Here is a 20774-nt window from a genome sequence, read left to right on the forward strand (position 1 = left end):
ACCAAGGCAAATATACAGATGCTGCTTGATGGTTAAAGTAAAAAAAATGGCACACAATGGTTAACTCTTTTAATGTATTTCAATGGCTTTTGTCAAAAGATGGCCCGAGGTAACACTGTGACATGTGTTATCAGAGTCAATTTCTGCTTGGCTTTATCTGTGTATTGTTGGCTGACAGGTGGCTATATGTAGACCTGGTTAAGCTGTACTGATGGCTATATGCATGAACCATTTTCAAGATATGTACTGCTACACTGACTTTTTTAAGGGCTTGTCCACTTTATAAAATGTATTTTAGCAGAAGGGTCCCCACAAAGGTACTAATCAAAACATGATCTACAGCATTTACAGATGCGTCCTTACTAACCTTTCCACTTTTCGACATGTCCCGAGATAAGTGGCATGAGATTACCGGCTTGACAAAGCTCAATTTCATGATACTCTTCTAGAAGTTGTTTATACTATATGTGACCGTCCAGTGGTGCTAATGTTACTTGCAGACAGTTGAGCATTCTTCAAGCATGTCGGGATGATGAATAATATTGAATTTGTATCATGGGAAATTAGAGTCCATAGCAAAATACTTGGAACTGTTAGGGTGGACACATCATTATCCAGTTTCCCTGCAGCGCCTCCACAGGGCAAGTATAGCATTGCACTGTGCAGTCACTTATCTGTGTAATGCTTGAACGTAACAAATCCTCAAGAGCAAACGATACTGAACAGACGAGTCTTGAATGAGGTACCCCATTCTTAAAGAGGTTCTCTGGTCTTTTTCATATTGATGACCTATCCTCAGGATAGGTCATCAATATCAGATTGGAGGGGGGTCGACACCCAGCACCCTCGACGATCAACTGTTTGAGCAGACGGCGCGCTCTGGGCGCACATGCCGTCTCCCTTCGCTTTTCCTGTCCACCTCTGCAGTCCCATAGACATAGAGCAGCGAGCAGGAAGAGAGAAGGGAGACGGCACGTGCGCACAGGGCGCTCTGTCTCCTAAAACAGCTGATCTGTGGGGGTGCCGGAAGTTGGATCCCCACCAATCTATTGATGACCTATCCTAAAGGAGAGGTCATCAATATGAAAAAAACCAGAGAACCCCTTTAAATCAGAATCCCATGATAGTGGTTTCACATGGCAGTTTTTCGATGCAGTTTATTTCAGTAGTCCTTCCTTTTTATTGACCAGTCTTTTGAATCATGCACAGGGCTGTAGTTTTTGTCCGCATTTGATTCTCATTTTTTGCAGATCGGATGCACACCCATTCACTTCAACGGAGCTGCAAAAGTTTCGGAGAGCACACCGCATGTCTGCATCCGCACGTGCTGTCCGCATCTGCACTTCCATTCTGCGGCCCCGCAAAAAAAAAGAAAAGAGAACATCTCAAAATCTTGTCCGTTTTGCGGACAAGGATAGCACATTTCTACAAAAGTTTAAAAATAAATAACAGCATGCACTCAGCCGGGGTCTGTGTTTTGCAGACCGCAAAGCACTGCCGTGTGCATGAGCCCTAAAACTGCATCAAAACGCTACAACGAAAACTGCAACTTTTTTAAAAACTGTGTGTGAAACCACCCTTATAGAGAGTAGTGGCGTTTTATTCCAGACATCCCCTATTAATTAAAATATTCCTGGTAAATTCGAAACAATTTATTCTTTGCCACAATGAATTTAACACGCGTATTCTTCTTCTCCAGCTTACATCCTGAGCTCATAAATCTGTACGGGAGTAACATAGAGGAACTGGAGGAGGTGAAGGCTAAATGCAGCTGTTTGTAGCAGAAGCTTGCCATAAAATACCAACATCCTGATTTTCTACAAATGTCATTTTTATTGATTTGTGACAGCAGAGACATTTGAATGGCAATGTTTAATTAAAAGGGATTGTGAACACTGAAACACACAATTCTTTGAAACGTTACACAATAGTACAAAATTCTTCCACAAAATAAAGATTTTAGACGAGCCTATTTTACAACATATGTTTATAGAATTTGTAAACTTGCACTTGCTTTTGTAGTAGCCTTTTTATATTAAAACAAATGTGCAATAAAAATATTTTTTTTTGCAAAGCTATTTTTCAGTTCAAATTATTTAATGCATTTCCGTATTCCTTCCTTCATCTGTCTGCGTTATCACCTGAGCACAGTGGGAGTAGCCTATAGGTTTACGATAGTCAAGCATGGGTTAAAGGGCTTCAGGTTGGCATTTTTTTTTTCTTTGCTTATGCGCTAATGTATCTGTTTTCTCAGTACCGAATGTACAAGTCAGTGCTCACTTTAAGGCTGGGATGTGCGATTCCAATCTTAAAGGGGTTTTCAGAGACCCCCAAAAATAAAAGGTAGATAGTAAAGGAAAAGAGTATTCTAAAATAACAAAAGGATCCACACTCACCTATCTGATCCACAGTTTTTAGCACCAATGGTTTCGTGCTCTCCATCGGTCTTTATTTCCAGCGCTGCAGCAATGATCTCCCCAACTACCAAACATGACCACTGTAGCCAATCATTGACTTCAGTGGTCTTGTGAGGTAGTCGCAGGCATCATCGCTGGAGCACCGGCCTCTCTGCAGCATTGATGTGCCTGACTACCCCATGTGACAGCAGAAGGCAGCGATTGGCTGCAGTGATCACATGTGATAAGTGATGTCGTCACTGCAGCGGCATACACAAAGACTGACAGGGTGGTGTTGGAGCAGCAAGTGATCGGACAGGTGAGTAAAGCTTCTCTTGTTATTTTAGAACACTCCCTGGCTTTATCTCAATTTTGGAAGTCTGAAAAAACCTGTTTAATGCAAATTGCATCTTTTTTGGTACAGTCCACAGGACATCAGTGCTATGTCGGCACACTGAATATGGTAAATAAAAAAAGTAGAAGGTAGTAAATATGATTTGTGTCTGCTTATTAACCCACTCACTTTAAGAGACTTTATGGACATATATTAGACAGTAGGACATAAATATTCAGAAAACATTTTTACCACAATTTTCATTTCACACAAAACAACCTAATATAAAAAAAAATTATGGAGAACCCCTTTAAGCCTCCTAAATGTCTGTCTCCACAATGAATAGGCAGTAGCAACACTTTGAGAGCACCTTTGATTGTCATTGCAATGGTCTGCTAGGTCAGATGGGACCCAGATGGTTAAGTATAGTTAGAGAGGAGGGAGACGGCACACTGCGCACAGCTGATCGGTGGGGGTGCCAGGTGTCAGACCCCTGCCCATCTGATATTGATGACCTATCCTGAGGATAGGTCATCAATATTAAAAAAGCCCGGACAACAATGCCATTTGCTGAAGTGAGACAGCCCCTTTAAAAGTTTATAAATTAGAACAAAATGAGCTCTTAACAAGCTCTGCCTCTAAAGCCACCAGACGTAAGGCAGCTATCCTAAGTCAATGTTCGACCCTTTAAATAGGGCTTGAGACATGACTTGGATAATAAATAAGCCAGCACCTCATCTGCAGACAGCTGTTTCGGGGTGATTTCCCCTCGTCAGCGCAGAGCAGAGAGCCATGGCTTATCTGGGTGAGGACATAAAACTAATGTAAAGAATCCACAGCAGTTGTCACTGGTTCAAATATATGTAAAGTAGTTCTAACAAAAAGCAGAAGGGTTGCCCCCTTTTCATAACTTGCACTAGAAAAATAATTGGTTGCAAGGGGAAAGAAACACCTTATAACAGTGTCAGTCAATTGGATCCCACATGGTATCAATTTCAAAGTATTGTCTGGGGTCTAGATATGTAAAAAAAAAGTCTGAAGACTTAATAAGTCCTAAAAGAGCTGCTAAGACCAAACACTATTGACATCGCTATGAATATTGGGTACACAAGCATGGCCTGCTGGTCAACAACAGGGATGTGAAATCTGTCTTTCTTTTATACAGAGAGGTTCAACAGAGGTTCATCATATAAATGAAATATGCGTAGTCCCTGGAAACCCCTTTATGTTTTAATTTTCTAACAATATTAGACTTTTCAATTTTCAACAATGTGAGTTATTTTTGTCTACACCAATTTTCATTAATGAAACTTATGCAAGGTTATGTCCACCTCCAGAACCCAATTTTTTTATTGCTTCAATGCAATTAAAATCTGAACCAAATGGTTTAGAGTAAAAATGTCCTACCATTCTGGGTGTACAGCTGCTATGCAGATCTTATTTATGTTTCTATAGTTACAGACCACAAACAAACCCTGTGTAGTCAGACCATTCAGTTATACTCCCTTTAATGTCCTCCTTTACTCTACATCTTTTGAATAGATAACAGAAGGGAGTATGTCTGCGAGATCTGCCTGCTCAGGGTTTAACTGTAGTCTGTTACCATGAAGACACATAGCAATGTGTAGCACTCTCCATCCCTTGTGATATTACAGAGGTCTTCTCCCTAGAACAGCGTGGGATTGACTATAGACCTACTCTGATACATCTATAGAAGATCAGGTACATGATGTTTGTAAGCAAACAACCCCTCAATCTACATCAGCAGCCTCCTAGAACAGCAACCGGCAGTTGTGTACACCGTTCTACAAAATCTAATAATCCCCCCTTCAACATAGAGAAAGACTGGCTCTTATACCTGGGACAAATAGTATAAAAGGCAAATATGATAATCTGATTCAAGTAGGCCTAAGAATATATATATATATATGGAGGCAGGCATTTTGTTTGCTGAACTAGAGAATGAAGCTTCTCAGTCCCCATGGTGAGGTCGCTGCTTGCTCGGCTGAATTGCTGTGGAAATATGTACATTCATTTTGTTGTGCTGTGCCAAATGTGCAAGTGACCGATTTCAATGCTAAAGGATGGACAGTGGTATATCAACAGAAAATTACATGCAAAATGTAAAAAAAATGAGTAAATAGTGATAAATCAGAAGGATATTCATTATTAAAGGTGTCCGATAGGATAAACAAGATGCAGAATGGAGTAAAAATAAAATAAGCATTACTCCCCACGGATGCCGCCCCAACGCTTACCGGATTTCCACTGGTCTCTGCTTCCTTATCCCAGCCAGATACACAGGAAATGGCAGGAGCTGCCCCGTCATCCAGTCAATAGCTTAGGCAGGTTACCATTGTGTCTGTTGGTTGGCTGAACCAGCATCCCCTGTCATCTCCTGCCGAGCCAAGAAGCAGAGTCCTTTAAGGACCCGGTAAGCATCAGAAGGATAGCAGGGGAGGATTGGTAAAATACGTAATGCTTCTTCTCTTTTTTTTCTTCTTACACCGTCCTGCCCCTTATGTAAAAAATATATTCTGATGGATAACCCCTTTAATGTAGAAATTACATTTATTAGTAATTTTTAGCTAAACTAATGTAGCGTCTCAGCAACTTATAAATTGAACTTTAAAGGGATTGTTCAAAGTGAAAGGGTTCCATGATGATAGGGGTGATTACAGAGTCTCCCACTGTTGGAACATCTATAATATTCAGGGAGAAGCTACAAGTGATCACTGAAGCATTTCACAGAGGTCACTGAAATGAGTTGGTAATGCATGGACATGTTGGGTCTTCGAGAGCAACAGACAACCTTTGTAGCTGCTCTTCACTTCAGGTAATACAGTAGATGAGAGTGAAAAACTAGTGACCCCCTCTTTTTTTTAAACCAGACAACCCATTTAACGGTACAGCTGAGAACGTAACTTGTTGTCAATTCCTGGGAATTACAGTGAAAATGACAACCAGTAGGACAGATAATCTAGTTGTATGATTAACATGCTTTGGCTGTCATTTCAACTTTGGATTGATTATATAAGACCAAGATTTGGGTGAAAATGCCATCATTACATGTGTCATCACCTATACCACTGGTTTGCCGTTACCTTTTTATTAAAGAACCAGACTGGACAAAGCTGAACATTCAGTTTTGCCCACAGTATCAAACCCCTCTTCATTCAGTAAAGTCCTCCATTTTGGAAAAAATAACAGGGTGACCAGCTTGCATCTGGGCTTCCAATGCAGAATTGATAGAATCACAATTGAACCCTGAAAAGATATAGGAAATATACACTTTCGACACTTTGGTCAAGTAGCCAAGGAGAAGACGGGAACTGAGCTAATGACCTCAGACAACATGTAACATGGTAGGACCTAGCAAAGATGCTTAATCCCTCGGCTTACATTTCCTTCTATATACTGTAGATTATTGACCACTAAAGTTGGTCCCACAAACCGTAGTGTTTTAAAACAAAATTGCTTCAGTTGAAGTGAAAGGCAATGTGCTTAGAGACCTCTAACACCTCAGATCTTCTACTGGGGATCACCGTCTCCAGTGACACAGTCCATGTCTCTCTTCAGTGATCTCACATGACCGATGAATATCATCAAGCTCCCTGCTTAGGGCTTTTATTGCATTTCTTCTATCATTATAAAACTTTCACTTTCCTGAGATCCTTGGTTGAACATATTCATGAGAAGAAGACATAGAACATACCCATTCATGAAATAAAAATCTTTAGAAGGCATCACAAGTTCTTGATAAGTTCTAGATAAATATCTGAAAAATCAGTTCTCTTCTGTAAAGAAAAATAACTTCATTTCTTTTCCTTGTGTTTTTTCCCCATAATTTATGGAAAATTTAAAATATCTATAGGTCCAGAAATAGATTTAGTTTTCTTTTTCATCATTTTCCTCTTGAGTAAGGAAGCTCCAGCTTTCTTTTCTACTCATGTCAGAATTCCATGGTTTGTACTTTCTCTTGAAGAATCCCATCTAGGAAACAATGATAAAACTTAGTCAAATTTGTCCTGACTCAAATGAGTTAAAAGTATATATTCTATAAATTATATCATGATGACATCTTAAAGCAAACCTGTCATCATGAAAATACAGTGTCATCTGCAGGCAGCATGTCGTAGATCAGGAGGAGCTGAGCAGATTAAAGGGGTATTCCAGTAGGTAAAAGCGATCAACTAAGCCTATCTCTGGAGCTCCCATAGAAATGAATTGAGCGGCCATGCACATGTGTGACCGGTCGCTCCGGTCATTTCAGGAGAGCAGCATGGGTCCTGCAGGAGGTGCGGGGCCCTTGTTCTCATGATCAGTGGGGGTTCCAGCGATCTGATAGTTATCCCCAATCCTGTGGCTTTGGAGTCAAGGAGGCGGTCCTTTCAGTGATTGACAGCTATTTCGGTATACACAGTCATAGGACCGTCTCCTTGACTCCAAACCCCAGGATGAACAGGAATTCCAATGTATAAAATACAAGTTAGGGTACTTTCACACTTGCGGCAGGACGGATCCGACATGCTGTTCACCCTGTCGGATCCGTCCTGCGGCTATTTCGCGTGCCGCCGGACCGCCGCTCCGTCCCCATTGACTATTATGGGGACGGGGGCGGAGCTCCGGCGCAGCACGGCGGTGCACAGCGAAAGGCCGCCGGACTAAAATAACTGCATGTCAGGCTTTTTAGTCCGGCGGCTTTCGCCGTGCTGCGCCGGAGCTCCGCCCCCGTCCCCATTATAGTCAATGGGGACGGAGCGGCGGCACAGCGAAAATAGCCGCAGGACGGATCCGACATAGTGAACAGCATGTCGGATCCGTCCTGCCGCAAGTGTGAAAGTAGCCTTATACTGAATATTTTCCCATAAAACTATATATCAACCTGCAAACTTCCTCCTATTCTATACCGTTCTGCCTTCAGATCAGACACAATATTCAAAGTGACAGGTTCCCATTAAAAGATTAGATTTTTCAATTATCAAGTGCTATTTAAGTCTACTCATGTGAGAACAGAAATGTATATCTGTCACCAAGAAATCACAAGGGAAGAGAAGGTGCTAACATCCACCTGGGTGCAGAAAATCGGGATATAGTTAGATCTATAGTTAAAGGGGTTGTCTCATCTCAGATGCGGAGCACCGATCTCCAGAACCGGCATCCCCTGAAGTAAAAGGAGAGTTCACCATATAAACTGGTCCACCCTCTAATCACTGCTATGGGAGTTCTAAAAAATAGCCAAGTAGCCAGTAGTGAATGAAGACCACCCAGGCATGTGCGGTATGTTCTTTACTTCAGGAGCCTTGTTCTGGACTAAGGAGCGTGTCTCAGAGGTGGGACCTGCACCTATCTGACAGTGATGGCATAGCCTAGCAATACGCCATCAAATGCTGAGATGGGCCAACCCCTTTACAAGTTTTCATTTTGTTGATGTATAAAATTTAGAACATAGCTGTCCAGAATTATTTGTTTAGTTAGAACTCTTTTTTGTTTAAAGGGCTTCTGTCACCCCATTAAACCGTTTTTTTTTTTTCTTTACTAATAATCCCTACACTGCGATCTCAGCATACATAAGCTAATTAATGATTTTGGTTCAGTAGAATTTGCTAAAAATCTATTTTTATAATATGTAAATTACCTTGCTACCAGCAAGTAGGGCGGCTACTTGCTGGTAGCAGCCGCATCCTCCGATGGTAATGACGCCCCCTCCGCTTGTTGATTGACAGGGCCAGGGAACGGAATCGTTCTCTGCTGGCCCTGCCTGTTTTTATTCAATATCTGGCGCCTGCGCCGCAGCCGTACGTATCTTCAATCTGCGCAGGCGCACTGAGAGGCGGCCACTCACTCGGCCGCTCCATCCTCAATGCGCCTGCGCCGATGACGTCACATCTACACCCGGCGCAGGCGCATTGAGGATGAAGCGGCCGAGTGAGTGGCCGCCTCTCAGTGCGCCTGCGCAGATTGAAGATAGGTACAGCCGCGGCGCAGGCGCCAGATATTGAATGAAAACAGGCAGGGCCAGCAGAGAACGATTCCGTTCCCTGGCCCTGTCAATCAACAAGCGGAGGGGGCGTCATTACCATCGGAGGATGCGGCTGCTACCAGCAGTAGCAAGGTAATTTACATATTATAAAAATCGATTTTTAGCAAATTCTACTGAACGAAAATCATTAATTAGCTTATGTATGCTGAGATCGCAGTGTAGGGATTATTAGTAAAGAAAAAAAAAAAAACGGTTTAATGGGGTAACAGAAACCCTTTAAAGGGGCTGTTTCATCAGAATATGACCCTGCTCTCGGCACCCCAGCACTGGGTTGCCAACCATACAGAAATTTCTGGACAGTCCGTAAAAATAGGTGACCTTTTCCTGTGTTTGTGAAAAAAATAGATGTGTCCATGATTTTTTCTGAGTCTGGTGGTACTTGGCTAGATTATTTTGGTGGTAATTATCATTTAACAGGTCACAGTAAATGCTGTTAATGCTGGAGTTCTTAACAGTATATTGTGCTATAGAAATGTATTATTTATCTTTATCATTTATTATAGTTTTTCAATTTGTCCATAAAAAATGTTTGCTGTCCATAATTTAGAGAAAAATTCTGGTTGGCAACCCCTTCCCCAGCAAACATCTGATGTAGCCAGCAGAAGCTCTTCCAGCCAAACATCTCCCATGCAGGAGAAATGTGGTGGTATTATGAAAATGGCTAAAGTCAAACAGAAGACGCTTGCAGAGGTCACTTGTTCTGGCGCATAGAGGGAGTTCCCAGTAGGGCATGTGGAGAAGGGTTGTCTTCATGAAGTGACCCAGTTAAAGGGCTTGCTTAGCGGGCACAATTTTCTGTAAAATGCTTAAAATGGTGCAAAATATTAAAGAATCAATACTCTTGTTCTGACACTTACATAGTCCTTGCCTGTCTCCTCTGGAAATGACCGCTCAACCAGTCCTGACTAACGGGCAGTGATTGGATGATTCTGTGGGACTGCTGGGGATAGCAGAGTACCACACTTGGCTATCTTCAGCAATCACCAGATATGTTTAAATCTTAGGACAATCCCTTTAAGTCCTGGGAAACCCATTTAATGAATAACAGGGCTAACCAAATAAAATAATAATCAGTTTAATGCTACTTTAACCAAGCCTTTCAGATCAACCATTAGCCAAGTTTTTAGTTGAAATTCACAAAAAATATGTCATGGTGAGGCCAAACTCTTACCTTCCATAAGATAAATGTCATGAGTGAGAATAGCAGAAGTCCTAGTAATAAGCTTATTCCAATTATTGTATATATAACATGACGTCTTTGTTTTTGATTGTGAACTGCTTCTTGAAGAACCTGGAGAAGAATAAACAATCACACAATGAAGACGTGACCCCTCTTCTGGTTCTCATTAGTCAAGTGTGCACATTGATGTCAATGACTAGAAACAAGCTTCTTCCAGACACCTCTTTTCCAATGACATCTGCCATCGAGGAAAAGTCCGATCCCCATGAAGATAGTTGGACCTCGTGGCCAATCCTGCCAAAATTATCTGACTCAGTCTAATGTGTATAACCAGCTAAAGGCTGCCCATAACGTTGGTTATATCCAATTGATGCCGTAAAAATCTGACCCAATCTATTGTGTATGCTGCACTATTTTCATTCATCATGCCCAAACCTTTTGTTTTACCAGGAGATTAGAGTCTGCCAGAAGTTTGTGACAGCAGCTTCAGGGGATAGGCATAGGGATTGGATGGTTAAAGAATGGCAAGAAAATGTTAACTGACTTTTTCAATTAGTTTCAGTGGCTTTTGTCATGAGATTTATTTGTTGCACACCCATACACTCCAATTTTTGGAGCCAGTTCTGCACAGTAAAGCTCCCCCACTGATATAAACATTGATATTTCTTACATGTGTATAATGTTTCTGGTTGAGATAAATTATTTTAGGGTTTTCTTCAGATCTCACTTTTCCCGTTGTTATAAATTGTAGCGATGAAACATCTTCCTGAACATAAGAAAAAAATTTGATTATGAATTATTTTAATGAAAATTAAACATGAAACTATATATTTTAAATAAAAATCTAACACCAACTACTCAAATGCCAAAAATGTCATGGCTAATAGCACAGTACTTTATTGCAAAAACCAAGCTGCAAGTGCAGTACCGCACGCAGCCTTTAGATGTCACTGTTCTTGCTGTCAGTTTAGTGAAGCTTCTTGACCCATGACATACACCGCAATGACACCTTTTGGCTATAGCAGTCATTACACAAGTTTAAGGAATGCTAATGTGGGCCCATTTGTGGTCACTTTGGAAGAAAGGACAGACCTTCAACAATATGCATTTTCATTACAAATCAATAATCCTAAGGATGAGGTTTATGAAAATATATAGATGTATAGAACCAAAAATAAGCTGCATGGATTGGTTCAATTTTGTTCCATCTCTTTACAGACATGAGACTTTTGAGTCCTTAGTTTCTTAAATACGTGGAGATATATTGTGCAGTTCCTTACAAGCTCTAGAAGCGCATGGTTTGTTTCAATCGTCACTTCCACGGTTGCCTCAGTATCACTTTCCATGTCTCCAAAAGTGCAGTCAATACGTAGACAAGTTTCATCGTCTTCAAAGCAGTACTGGAAAATGAACATGCAATGACATACATGATGAAAGATTAAAACAAAATGCAAAAGTTGTTACAGATTCCCCCAAACTACAACACATCATTGATAATAAACTTTTCACACAACTTTGCATAAATCAATAGTGCAAACACCCACAAGAAACTTTGTAATATGTCTTATCAGTGACATCTCCAGTTACCAGCTGTGGATTCCCTATACCAGGGGTCTGCAACTTTCAGCACTCCAGCTGTTGTGAAACTACAGATACCAGAATATGAGAGCAGCGCAAGTATGCATGCTGGGAGTTGTAGTTTCACAACAGCTGGAGTGACAGAGGTTGCCTACCACTGCCCTATACTGTAATTTCTCGACAGTGCTGCTGCATTAGTATGGATGATTAAGGCAAGGGCTAAACGGGACATGTATCGTGCGACATATAGGGTACAACTACACTGCAACACGTGTCATGCGACACGCTGCGACACGACAGTCGTACAAAAATCCAGTCCAGCATGTCACAGTGCAATACCACTAGCGTTACAAAATATGTCGCACGACACATGTCGCCGTGTAGCCCTAGCCTAAAGGGGTACTCCTATCTGGGCATTGATGGCATACTGATAGGATATGCCACGGATGGCCAACCTGCGGCTGTCTGGCTGTTATAAAACTACAACTCCCACCATGCCCTGCTGTAGGCTGATAGCTGTAGGCAGTCTGGGCATGCTGGTAGTTTTAGTTTTGCAATAGCTGGAGAGCCACAGGTTGGCCATCCCTGGGATATGCCATAAATGTCACATAGGTGCAGGTCCCACCTCTGGGACCCACTCACTGCTATAGGATCTACTCTTATCTGAAAAATTGGGCCTTGCACTAAATGGGAAGGATGCCACACATATACGGCTTTCTCCATTCTATGCAATAAGACTTCCAAAAATAGGGAATATTTCCGGAAGTTTCATAGCAGTGAAGGAATAAGAGGCCGTGCATGCATGGAGTCCTCTGCATTCACTGGAGGGGCTCCTTTCTTGAAATAAAATTAGGTCCATAGCAGAGGATGGAGAAAGCCGTAAATGTTCAATGGTCATAACGAATGTCAGTTCTTACCGCGTTCCTAGCTCCAGATCTTCGGAAGAAGGACACTAAATCACTAAATATCGATCTATTGCTCAACGACGAGTCACAAACATTGGTGTCTGAAGCGTAACGGCACTTTCCTAAATTTGTCTGTAAAAAAAGTATATTTTACTACAAAAAAACATGGACATCAAACATGACACAGTGGTATGCGAACGAAGAAGCTCTTCTGAGATCTTTTTACAGAAAGTTCACAATATTGCAGATGAACAGTACCCCAAGATAAAAGGCATATGTGTGATGCACGTTCTTCTAGTGAGTCTAGTTTAATTCACATATAACACTAACATATATAGTAAAACCAAACATGGGGGAATTTATTAAGACTGATGTTTCATCTACCAATAAAAATGAATTAATAGAAAATGCGCTGGAGTAAGATACACCAGAGACACCGGCCTTTTAGAGGGGTTGCACCATAAACTACTTTTCACTCTAAAGTTTATTTTTATCATTTCATCTAGCTCCTATTCCTCCTTGGATTTTTTTTTTTTCAAATTTACTTCATTTGCAGTTTTCTCTTATCCCCCATGCTTGAATCCTACTTCCTGGTTTGTCATGTGACTGCTGTCCAATCATACCTTAGGGCGTGCGCACGGGGTGTGCCGGGTGTGCCTGGGCACACCCTAATTATCACCTCCGTGCTGCACTGCCACCTGCCAACTCCAGATCCCATCCTTCACATAGGCTTCAGGCGAGTGGTCTGAAGCCTATGAGACAGTACAGCGCTAGAATGGATTTGCTCCAGGGAGGTATGATGATCGGAGGAAGAGGTGGAGTCTCGTCATACAGGGAGCGGGGCCTCAAGATGTGCAGGAGATTCAACAGCGCACGTTGAAGAGAGGAGCAGAAGCTACAGGTCAGTATGTGGAGGAGGAGATTGACTGTTATGTGTACTTGGGGGGCTTTTTGCAGGGGCTGAAGGGAGGAGGAATAATCCTCGTACTGGAGACTGTATGTTAGAGGGGTCTGAAGAGAGGGGAGGTGAAGTGATATTTACATGGGGACTGTATGCTGGAGGGGCTAAAGGCAGAGAGAGTGATGTATTTTACATGAGACTGTATGCTGGAGGGGTGATATTATTTTACATGAGGACTGTATGCTGGAAGGGCTGAAGGCAGGGGGAGTTTTGTATTTTACATGGGACTGTATGTTGGAGGGGCTGAAGGCGGGGAGTGATGTATTTTACATGGGACTGTATGTTGAAGGCAGGCGGCGAAGAGAGGAAGGGTGATATTATTTACATGGGACTGTATGCTGGAGGGGCTGAAGGCAGGGGGAGTTTTGTATTTTACATGGGACTGTATGTTAGAGGGGCTGAAGGCAAGGAGTGATGTATTTTACATGGGACTGTATGCTGGAGGGGCTGAAGAGCGCCATAATTATTACCATTAGGGTCCATTCACACGTCTGTAGTGTTTTGCGGATCCGCAATACACCCGGCTGGCACCGCCATAGAACAGCCTATTCTTGTCCGCAGCTGCGGACAAGAATAGGACATGTTCTATTTTTTTCCAGAGCCGCGGACCGGAAGTTCGGCAGGCCGCTCCGGAAATGCGGATGCAAAGAGCACACTGTGTGCTTTCCACATCCATTTCGTCCCCTTAGAGAATGCATGGGTCCGCACCCGTTCCGCACAATTGCGGAATGGATGCGGACACATTCTGCGGACGTGTGAATGGAGCCTAATACATACACTGGATGTAACAGGTATGAGCTGCTGTACTCTATATATAATGGTACACACTATACAGTAATGTCCATCCACATATCTGTTTGGGGGGGGGGGAAGGGTGGCTATAGGATTTGACCCACCCTGCCGAAGCCTGGCCCCAGACTTCAGGTCACACTGTACGTGTTCTGAATTCTGGGACCTCACACCCATCTACTACATTATATGTACTCAGAGTTACCACTGTGTCATCTGTGGTGTTACATAGGACTGCAGGTGACATCTGCTACATTATCTGTACTCAGTTATCACTGTTATCTGTGGTGTTACATAGGACTGCAGGTAATATATCCTACATTATCTGCACTCAGAGGGTTATCACTGTGCTATCTGTGGTGTTACATAGGACTGTAGGTGACATGTACTGCATTATTTGTAAAAAGGGGCGTGTCCACAGGTTGGGGGGGGGGGCAATACTTGGCTTGCCCCGGGTGCTGACAACCCACGCTATGCCACTGGAACTCTGCCCTGTATGTTCCCTGCTGCTTGCTACCCCTCCTCATTTACACCCCTGTTTAATGTACCCTGATGCCCCTCAGTTATATGATACCGTATAACTGAGGGGTATCAGGGTAAATTACAGAGGGTAATATAACTGAGGAGGGCTGTCGGGGACATTATACAGGGGGTAATATAACTGAGGGATCAGGGTAAATTATGCAGGGGGTAAAACTAAGGGGTATCGCTACATTATTATACAGGGGGTAATATAACTGAGGAGGGCTATCTCAGGCGACATGATGAAGGGGTAATATAGCTTATATAATATAAGTTATATTACCCCTGTATAATGTCCCGGATAGCCCTCCTCAGTTATATTACTCCTGTATAATTTACCTTGATACCCCTTAGTTATATTACCCCTGTATAATAATGTATCCTGATACCCCTTAGTGTATTTGTGTGTGTATATATATAATATATATATATATATGTGTGTGTGTGTATATGTATATATGTTATATATATATATACACATACATAAATACACACGCCCGCGGCGTGTGTTTGTGCTTTAGGGTACACACCCTAATGCAATAGGCTGCGCACGCCTATGAGATCATGTGACACGAACCACACCCCTTGTTCTTACTAATGAGGCTTGTCCATTCTACATTACAAGTCTTCTCTACTGGACGTAACCTACAGCAACTGACTATCAAAATAGATGTGTCACTGGGCGCAATGGTGGGCTAATAACTTTAGACTAAGGCAATTTTGATAAATGGTGGTATTTGGGTAAAATTATATAACAGCGATACCTGTTGGGCAGGATACATTTATATTAGTGGCACAGCCCCTTTAATAAACTTGCCACATTTGGCAGTTCATGTCATGTCTGGCAAATCTACGTAAGTGTTTTTTGTAAATCATAGGAAATCTGTTTGGCTATGGGGAGCCACGTTCTCTACTGCAAAGCTCTCCCCTCTTAAAAAATAAAAGTGGTGTGAGCAGCATAAAAGCTCAAAAAGTTGCAAAATGTTAGCTCAAATTATGTTTGCACATAACGTTGCACAAGACCACTGTAATTTCAACATGTAGGAGATGCAAAATTAGTGTTTCATTTAATCTAGAGATACCGGGTCAGTAGAACAATATAAGACCAAAGTGCCCACCTTGACATTCAATATATGAAACAGTTTGAAGTCCCTTGGAGCAAATCTGTTGGGTATCATAATCTGAAACGTAGTGTTGGAAACAAGACTTGGCCCAGCGTTGATCACCTTATTTGAAACAGAATATAGAATATGTGGATAGCGTTACACTCAGTCCACCGCAAACATAACAGTATGGTAAATACTGCGTCCTTCCTATCTCTGACATATCCTTACATTGAATGTATATTCGATGGTCTCTTTGACACACAGCTTGTTCTCATCTTCAGGAGGTCCGAAGACAAATGATATCGGAGATACATAACTAACAAGAAGAAAACAAGAGAACTGCTTATATCCACATTTCTGACCAAATCAACACTCTAGACTGAAGAAGAAATCCAAAATATCCATGAAAATATAAAGTAAGATTCATTTGTACATCCTAACGACTACATTCATTTTGGGTACGGCCACATGGTCAGGTTTCCTGATGCAGTTGTGGAAGCCAAAATCAGAAGTGGATCATAAAAGGATAGCATGTATAAAGGAGAGATACAACTTCTCCTCTTTTTTTTTTTATTCACTCCCGGTATGGGCTTCCTAAACTGCATCAGGAAACCTGACCTTGTGGCCGTACCCTTCGAGGGAGATCTTAGTGGGATACCCCCTACAGAGGTCGTATCTGACAGCATGGGAATATCAGGAGGAGATTTATTGACTTGGGAGAGTGACTGGTCTGTGTCTGCTCCTTAGCATTTCTTTGCTTCAAAGTGTAAATGTTAAGGGCAGTGTCACGCAGAAATCTATAAATTCCTTCGATGAATTTGCTCTTCCACAGTGCCAGTGCAACAGTGTTTTAATGCAGTCAGAATGATGCAATCTTCCATCTGTACTGCGTGTGATACAATAAAGACTGTGTGGTCCCAGAAATGGTGGAGCCCCACACCACGGCAGTTACAAAAACAGCAACACATTTAGGGCTCACTCACATACTGGTACCAAATGCACTGAGCCTGTTAGACTGCCTTCACATGATATTTCTGTCTGGGTGCCGTCTGAGTTTCCAGCATTAAGACATTAGTCAATGGGTATATTCACATGTCCGTTTTTGCCACTGACTGTCCCTTCAGAAAAATTTGCCGTATTTTCTATTTTGTGCTTTTGTCCGCACACAGATGCCACCTGTGAGAAGTCCATTTTTCAGTAAAGGTAATCTGCCATCTCGATTTGTGACTATCATCTACAGTAATACATGAGTAGTTCTGCAGATGTGGAGTCCAGATCACTATTTTCTTATTTTCCTACGGCCCCTAGTCAATCCGCTGTCAGCACTGGAATACACAGTCCGGACTGTCATGTTGTTCTAACATAATGTATAGGACTCATGTGCGTGCGTGACAGTCCTTGCAATGTATTTCAATGCAGCTCTGAGCGCTGACAGCAGGAGAACAGGGGGCAGGAGGAAAATAGTGATCAGGACTCCATATCTGCAGGACTACTCATGTATTACTGTAGATAATGGTCCAAAATTGGGGTGACAACCTTTAATGGTTGCTCTGATATGCTTCAGCTTCAGTTTTTTTTGTCACTGGTACAGACAGAAAAAAAAGATTCTATGGATAGAAATTTTTCAGTTTTTCAGAACTCGGATGAAAAGGGCCTTCTAGAGGAGAATAGCTCTGTAATATGGCATCTAAAGAAATATACCACAAGTATGTACTCTGTCTGGTTCTATGTGCCTGTGTATTAGGCATGCATGTACATCAGGGTCCAATTAATTCTCTAGGAGCTTGTACAGAGCTGTATTATGGCCATGTCCATTGGGTCTAACATTGACTTACCATGGAATACAACTGAAGCAAAGGCTGCAGTACTTAAGTCTTAGGCCTCATGCACACGATTGACTTTTTTGCAGCTAGCACACTGAACCATTCATTTTTACAGGGCCATGCACACAGTCGTATTTTTGGTGGATCCGAGTGGCCGTTCCACAAATTATAAAACATGTCCTATTCTAGTCCATATTGCTGATGAGAATAGTCATATCTATTGATGGGAGTGAGAAATGTGCGAAACGCGCACACGGAAGGTATCCGTGTTCTGCAGATCTGTTGTTTGCGGGCTGAAATATAGACACAGCTGTGTGCATGAAGCCTTACTCCTCAGCCATTTCCAACTGATTGTTAAAGGGGTTTTCCCATGAAAAATATACTACAGTTTTCAAACCAGCACCCGGATATGAATACTTTTGTAATTGTATGTTATTAAAATTTTTGCATAGCCACTGAGTTATTCAATAAAATCTATCTGTATAGCGCCACCTGCTGTTAGTTTTTTTTCCTATTTCTGTGTCCTGCTCACTGCGATGGCCGCACATGCTCCGTTTCCTCCTTCAACTGCCTCCTGAGCTGTGATAGGGAGAGCTGAAACACGCCCCCTGAGCTGCAGCAGAAAAGACACTCCCCCTGAGCTGTGATAGGGAGAGCTGAGACACGCCCCCTGAGCTGCAGAAGAAAAGACACTCCCCCTGAGCTGTGATAGGGAGAGCTGAGACACGCCCCCTGAGCTGCAGCAGCAAAGACACTCCCCCTGAGCTGTGATAGGGAGAGCTGAGACACGCCCCCTGAGCTGCAGCAGAAAAGACACTCCCCCTGAGCTGTCAGCTTGATATAAATCTAGCAGAGCAATGAATGGGGAGATCTCTGGATCCATGTGAGGTACGGGGCTGGTTCTAGCTTTGTTAGTAAGAGATTGTCATGTACTATATGATGTCTGATTTTAATTTTTTCATTAGTCATGGGATAACCTCTTTAATACAGCAAAGGCTGTTGTGGATAAAACCATATCCACTGCAATAGAGTGTGGTACTGCGCAAGGACAAGGTACTTGTAACTCACCCAATGACGTTGACATTGACTTCGTATCTTGTGGGTATGGTGAAAATGACCTCATTGTTCCATAGAGAGCTTTCATCCACTTCATTCTGACTGGGTTCAATAAAATAAACAAGCATTATACTGGTTAAATGAACTGCTTTTTAAAAATAATGAGCCCCATCTAGACAATGTGCAAGATTTTACTTCTCATTAATGTGATATGTGTTAGCAATCAGGAGATAAATAGCAATGCATTAGTGTCACCGTGTGTGTGCGCTTCCTGAATAACAATGCAGGCGGCTTTACTCCGGCATTATGGGCCTCATTATTAAAATACTGTACAATGCGACTGAGGTGGTAACAATGGCATGCATATTGCAAATCATAAGCTATAGATATTGGTTAATAGACTCCATTAGTATTACGTCTTTTCAATATATGATACTACTTACCAACTCACTGTCACATTGATTTCAAGATCTTCTGCGGTGGTAAGGGAGCTTGTATCCAGCAAGAAGGAAAACTCTTGCTGAGGGAATAAGAGTAAAAAAGCATTGAAATCAATCCAAGGTATTAAAAATGTTACATATATTATGAATCAAACATTCAAAGGGAACCTGTGACCATGAAATTCACTGATAAACCAGGCATAGTGCCTTGTAGGGCTAGTTTAGCTGAATTTAATGATACCTTTCTCTAAATGCATCCGTTGCTTCATTCTGGAGTTAAAGAGGTTTTAATCCATATGCAAATGAGCCGTAAAGTGCACAGGGGGATGGCTCAAGCCACTCTGTGCACCCTTGCTCATCCTGCTTCCTCTGTCAGCCTCCTCCCCTCCTTCACTGACAGGGCCAGGTTCCCGCATAGATCTCATCTGGCCCTGTCCATCAGAAGGAAAGGGAGGGGCTAGCAGAGGAAGAGGGAGACACAAGGGTGCACAGAGTGGCTTGAGCCTGCCCTCGGTGCACTTAACTGCTCATTTACATATGGAATAAAAAGTACATTTTTTCTCCATAATGAAACAGCTAAATAAAAGATATCATAACATTCACCTGAGCTAGCCCTACAACTTTGAATTTCCTAGCAAGAGATAGTAACCTATATTTGTGATCATATATGACCACTTTCACATGGTCAGTATTTTGCATCAGTGTTTGCAAAACCAAGAGTAGAGACTTCAGAGAAAAAATATAGTGGAAATGTCTGTGCTTCTTCTGTACTTTGGACTCACTCTTGGTTTCGGCTTGGAAATACTGATGAAAAATACTGGCCAAATACGGACTGTGTGAAAGTGGCCTTTCCCAGGTGTTTTTTTTCCCCCCATTTTTATTTAACGTGTACCTCCATGTTGCTGAACTTAAGCGTTAAGCCATGTAGTTGCTTAGCAAAAGTCTTCTCCTTTCTGAGCTCCAGCAGCAGAGGCCTGTGCTCTGTTTTAGGCATCCACAGCCAGCAGAACGTCTCTGCCTCAAAGATCCTATTGATTAAAAGAGAAGCAGCAGCTCAGAAAGGAGAAGGACTCCTGACCAATTACATGGCGAACTTAAAATACCTGCCTAGGTTGCGGATTATGCTCAGTCTTTCAGTGCCGATTCTCGTGCAGAAAAACCGCATCACAATACAGTTCCAGACTAGACAAATCTCATGTACACTTTGCTTTCCCACTCTGTGCAGTAATTGATCCGCCGTGTTGACTTAGAAATCCACAGCATGTTAATTATGTTTGCGATTTTTGTAGCGGATTTCACTCTTTTCATTGAAAGGCGAGGTCTGCGGCAAAACCACATAAAATCCACACCAAAAAGCACAGGTAACATATGCAGTTTTGGTTCAGAAACACAAAAAAAAACAGATGGAAATGTGTGTGCACCATCAAAGGTGCAGCCTTGAATACATTCATTTCATAAATTCATATTTCATTTCATCCATGTTTTTAATACCCAAACTAGGATAGCGACCCCCAAAAAAAAAGAGAAGTGTAAACAGGTATGAAGGCAACTAGCAACCAAAAATAAGGAAATGGATCTACCCCACTAATTGGGTAGATTGATTCATTTCTCTTTACTACTAAACTTAGGGCTCAAGAATGT

General features: G+C 42.1%; 2 protein-coding genes across 3 annotated transcripts in view; one reads left to right on the top strand and one right to left on the bottom strand.

Moving 5' to 3' along the window:
* Positions 1-3359, top strand: part of CERKL (ceramide kinase like) — a 139874-nt gene extending 136515 nt beyond the window's left edge. The window contains exons 13-14 of the mRNA XM_040441505.1: positions 1700-3214; positions 3307-3359. Of these exons, the coding sequence (XP_040297439.1) occupies positions 1700-1781 (82 nt within the window). The 3' untranslated portion in view covers positions 1782-3214; positions 3307-3359. The remainder of the gene's footprint in view (positions 1-1699; positions 3215-3306) is intronic.
* A 2247-nt stretch (positions 3360-5606) lies between these two features.
* Positions 5607-20774, bottom strand: part of ITGA4 (integrin subunit alpha 4) — a 177367-nt gene continuing 162199 nt past the window's right edge. For both annotated transcript variants that reach the window (XM_040439486.1, XM_040439485.1), the window contains exons 20-28: positions 19137-19213; positions 18706-18795; positions 16043-16130; positions 15827-15934; positions 12449-12568; positions 11234-11353; positions 10624-10719; positions 9945-10064; positions 5607-6723 (exon numbers count right to left, since the gene is read on the bottom strand). In XM_040439486.1, coding sequence (XP_040295420.1) covers positions 6619-6723; positions 9945-10064; positions 10624-10719; positions 11234-11353; positions 12449-12568; positions 15827-15934; positions 16043-16130; positions 18706-18795; positions 19137-19213 — 924 coding nt within the window. In that variant the 3' untranslated portion in view covers positions 5607-6618. The remainder of the gene's footprint in view (positions 6724-9944; positions 10065-10623; positions 10720-11233; positions 11354-12448; positions 12569-15826; positions 15935-16042; positions 16131-18705; positions 18796-19136; positions 19214-20774) is intronic.

The sequence above is a fragment of the Bufo bufo genome, chromosome 7 (genome assembly GCF_905171765.1).
Source record: "Bufo bufo chromosome 7, aBufBuf1.1, whole genome shotgun sequence".
Taxonomy (NCBI): Eukaryota; Metazoa; Chordata; class Amphibia; order Anura; family Bufonidae; genus Bufo; species Bufo bufo.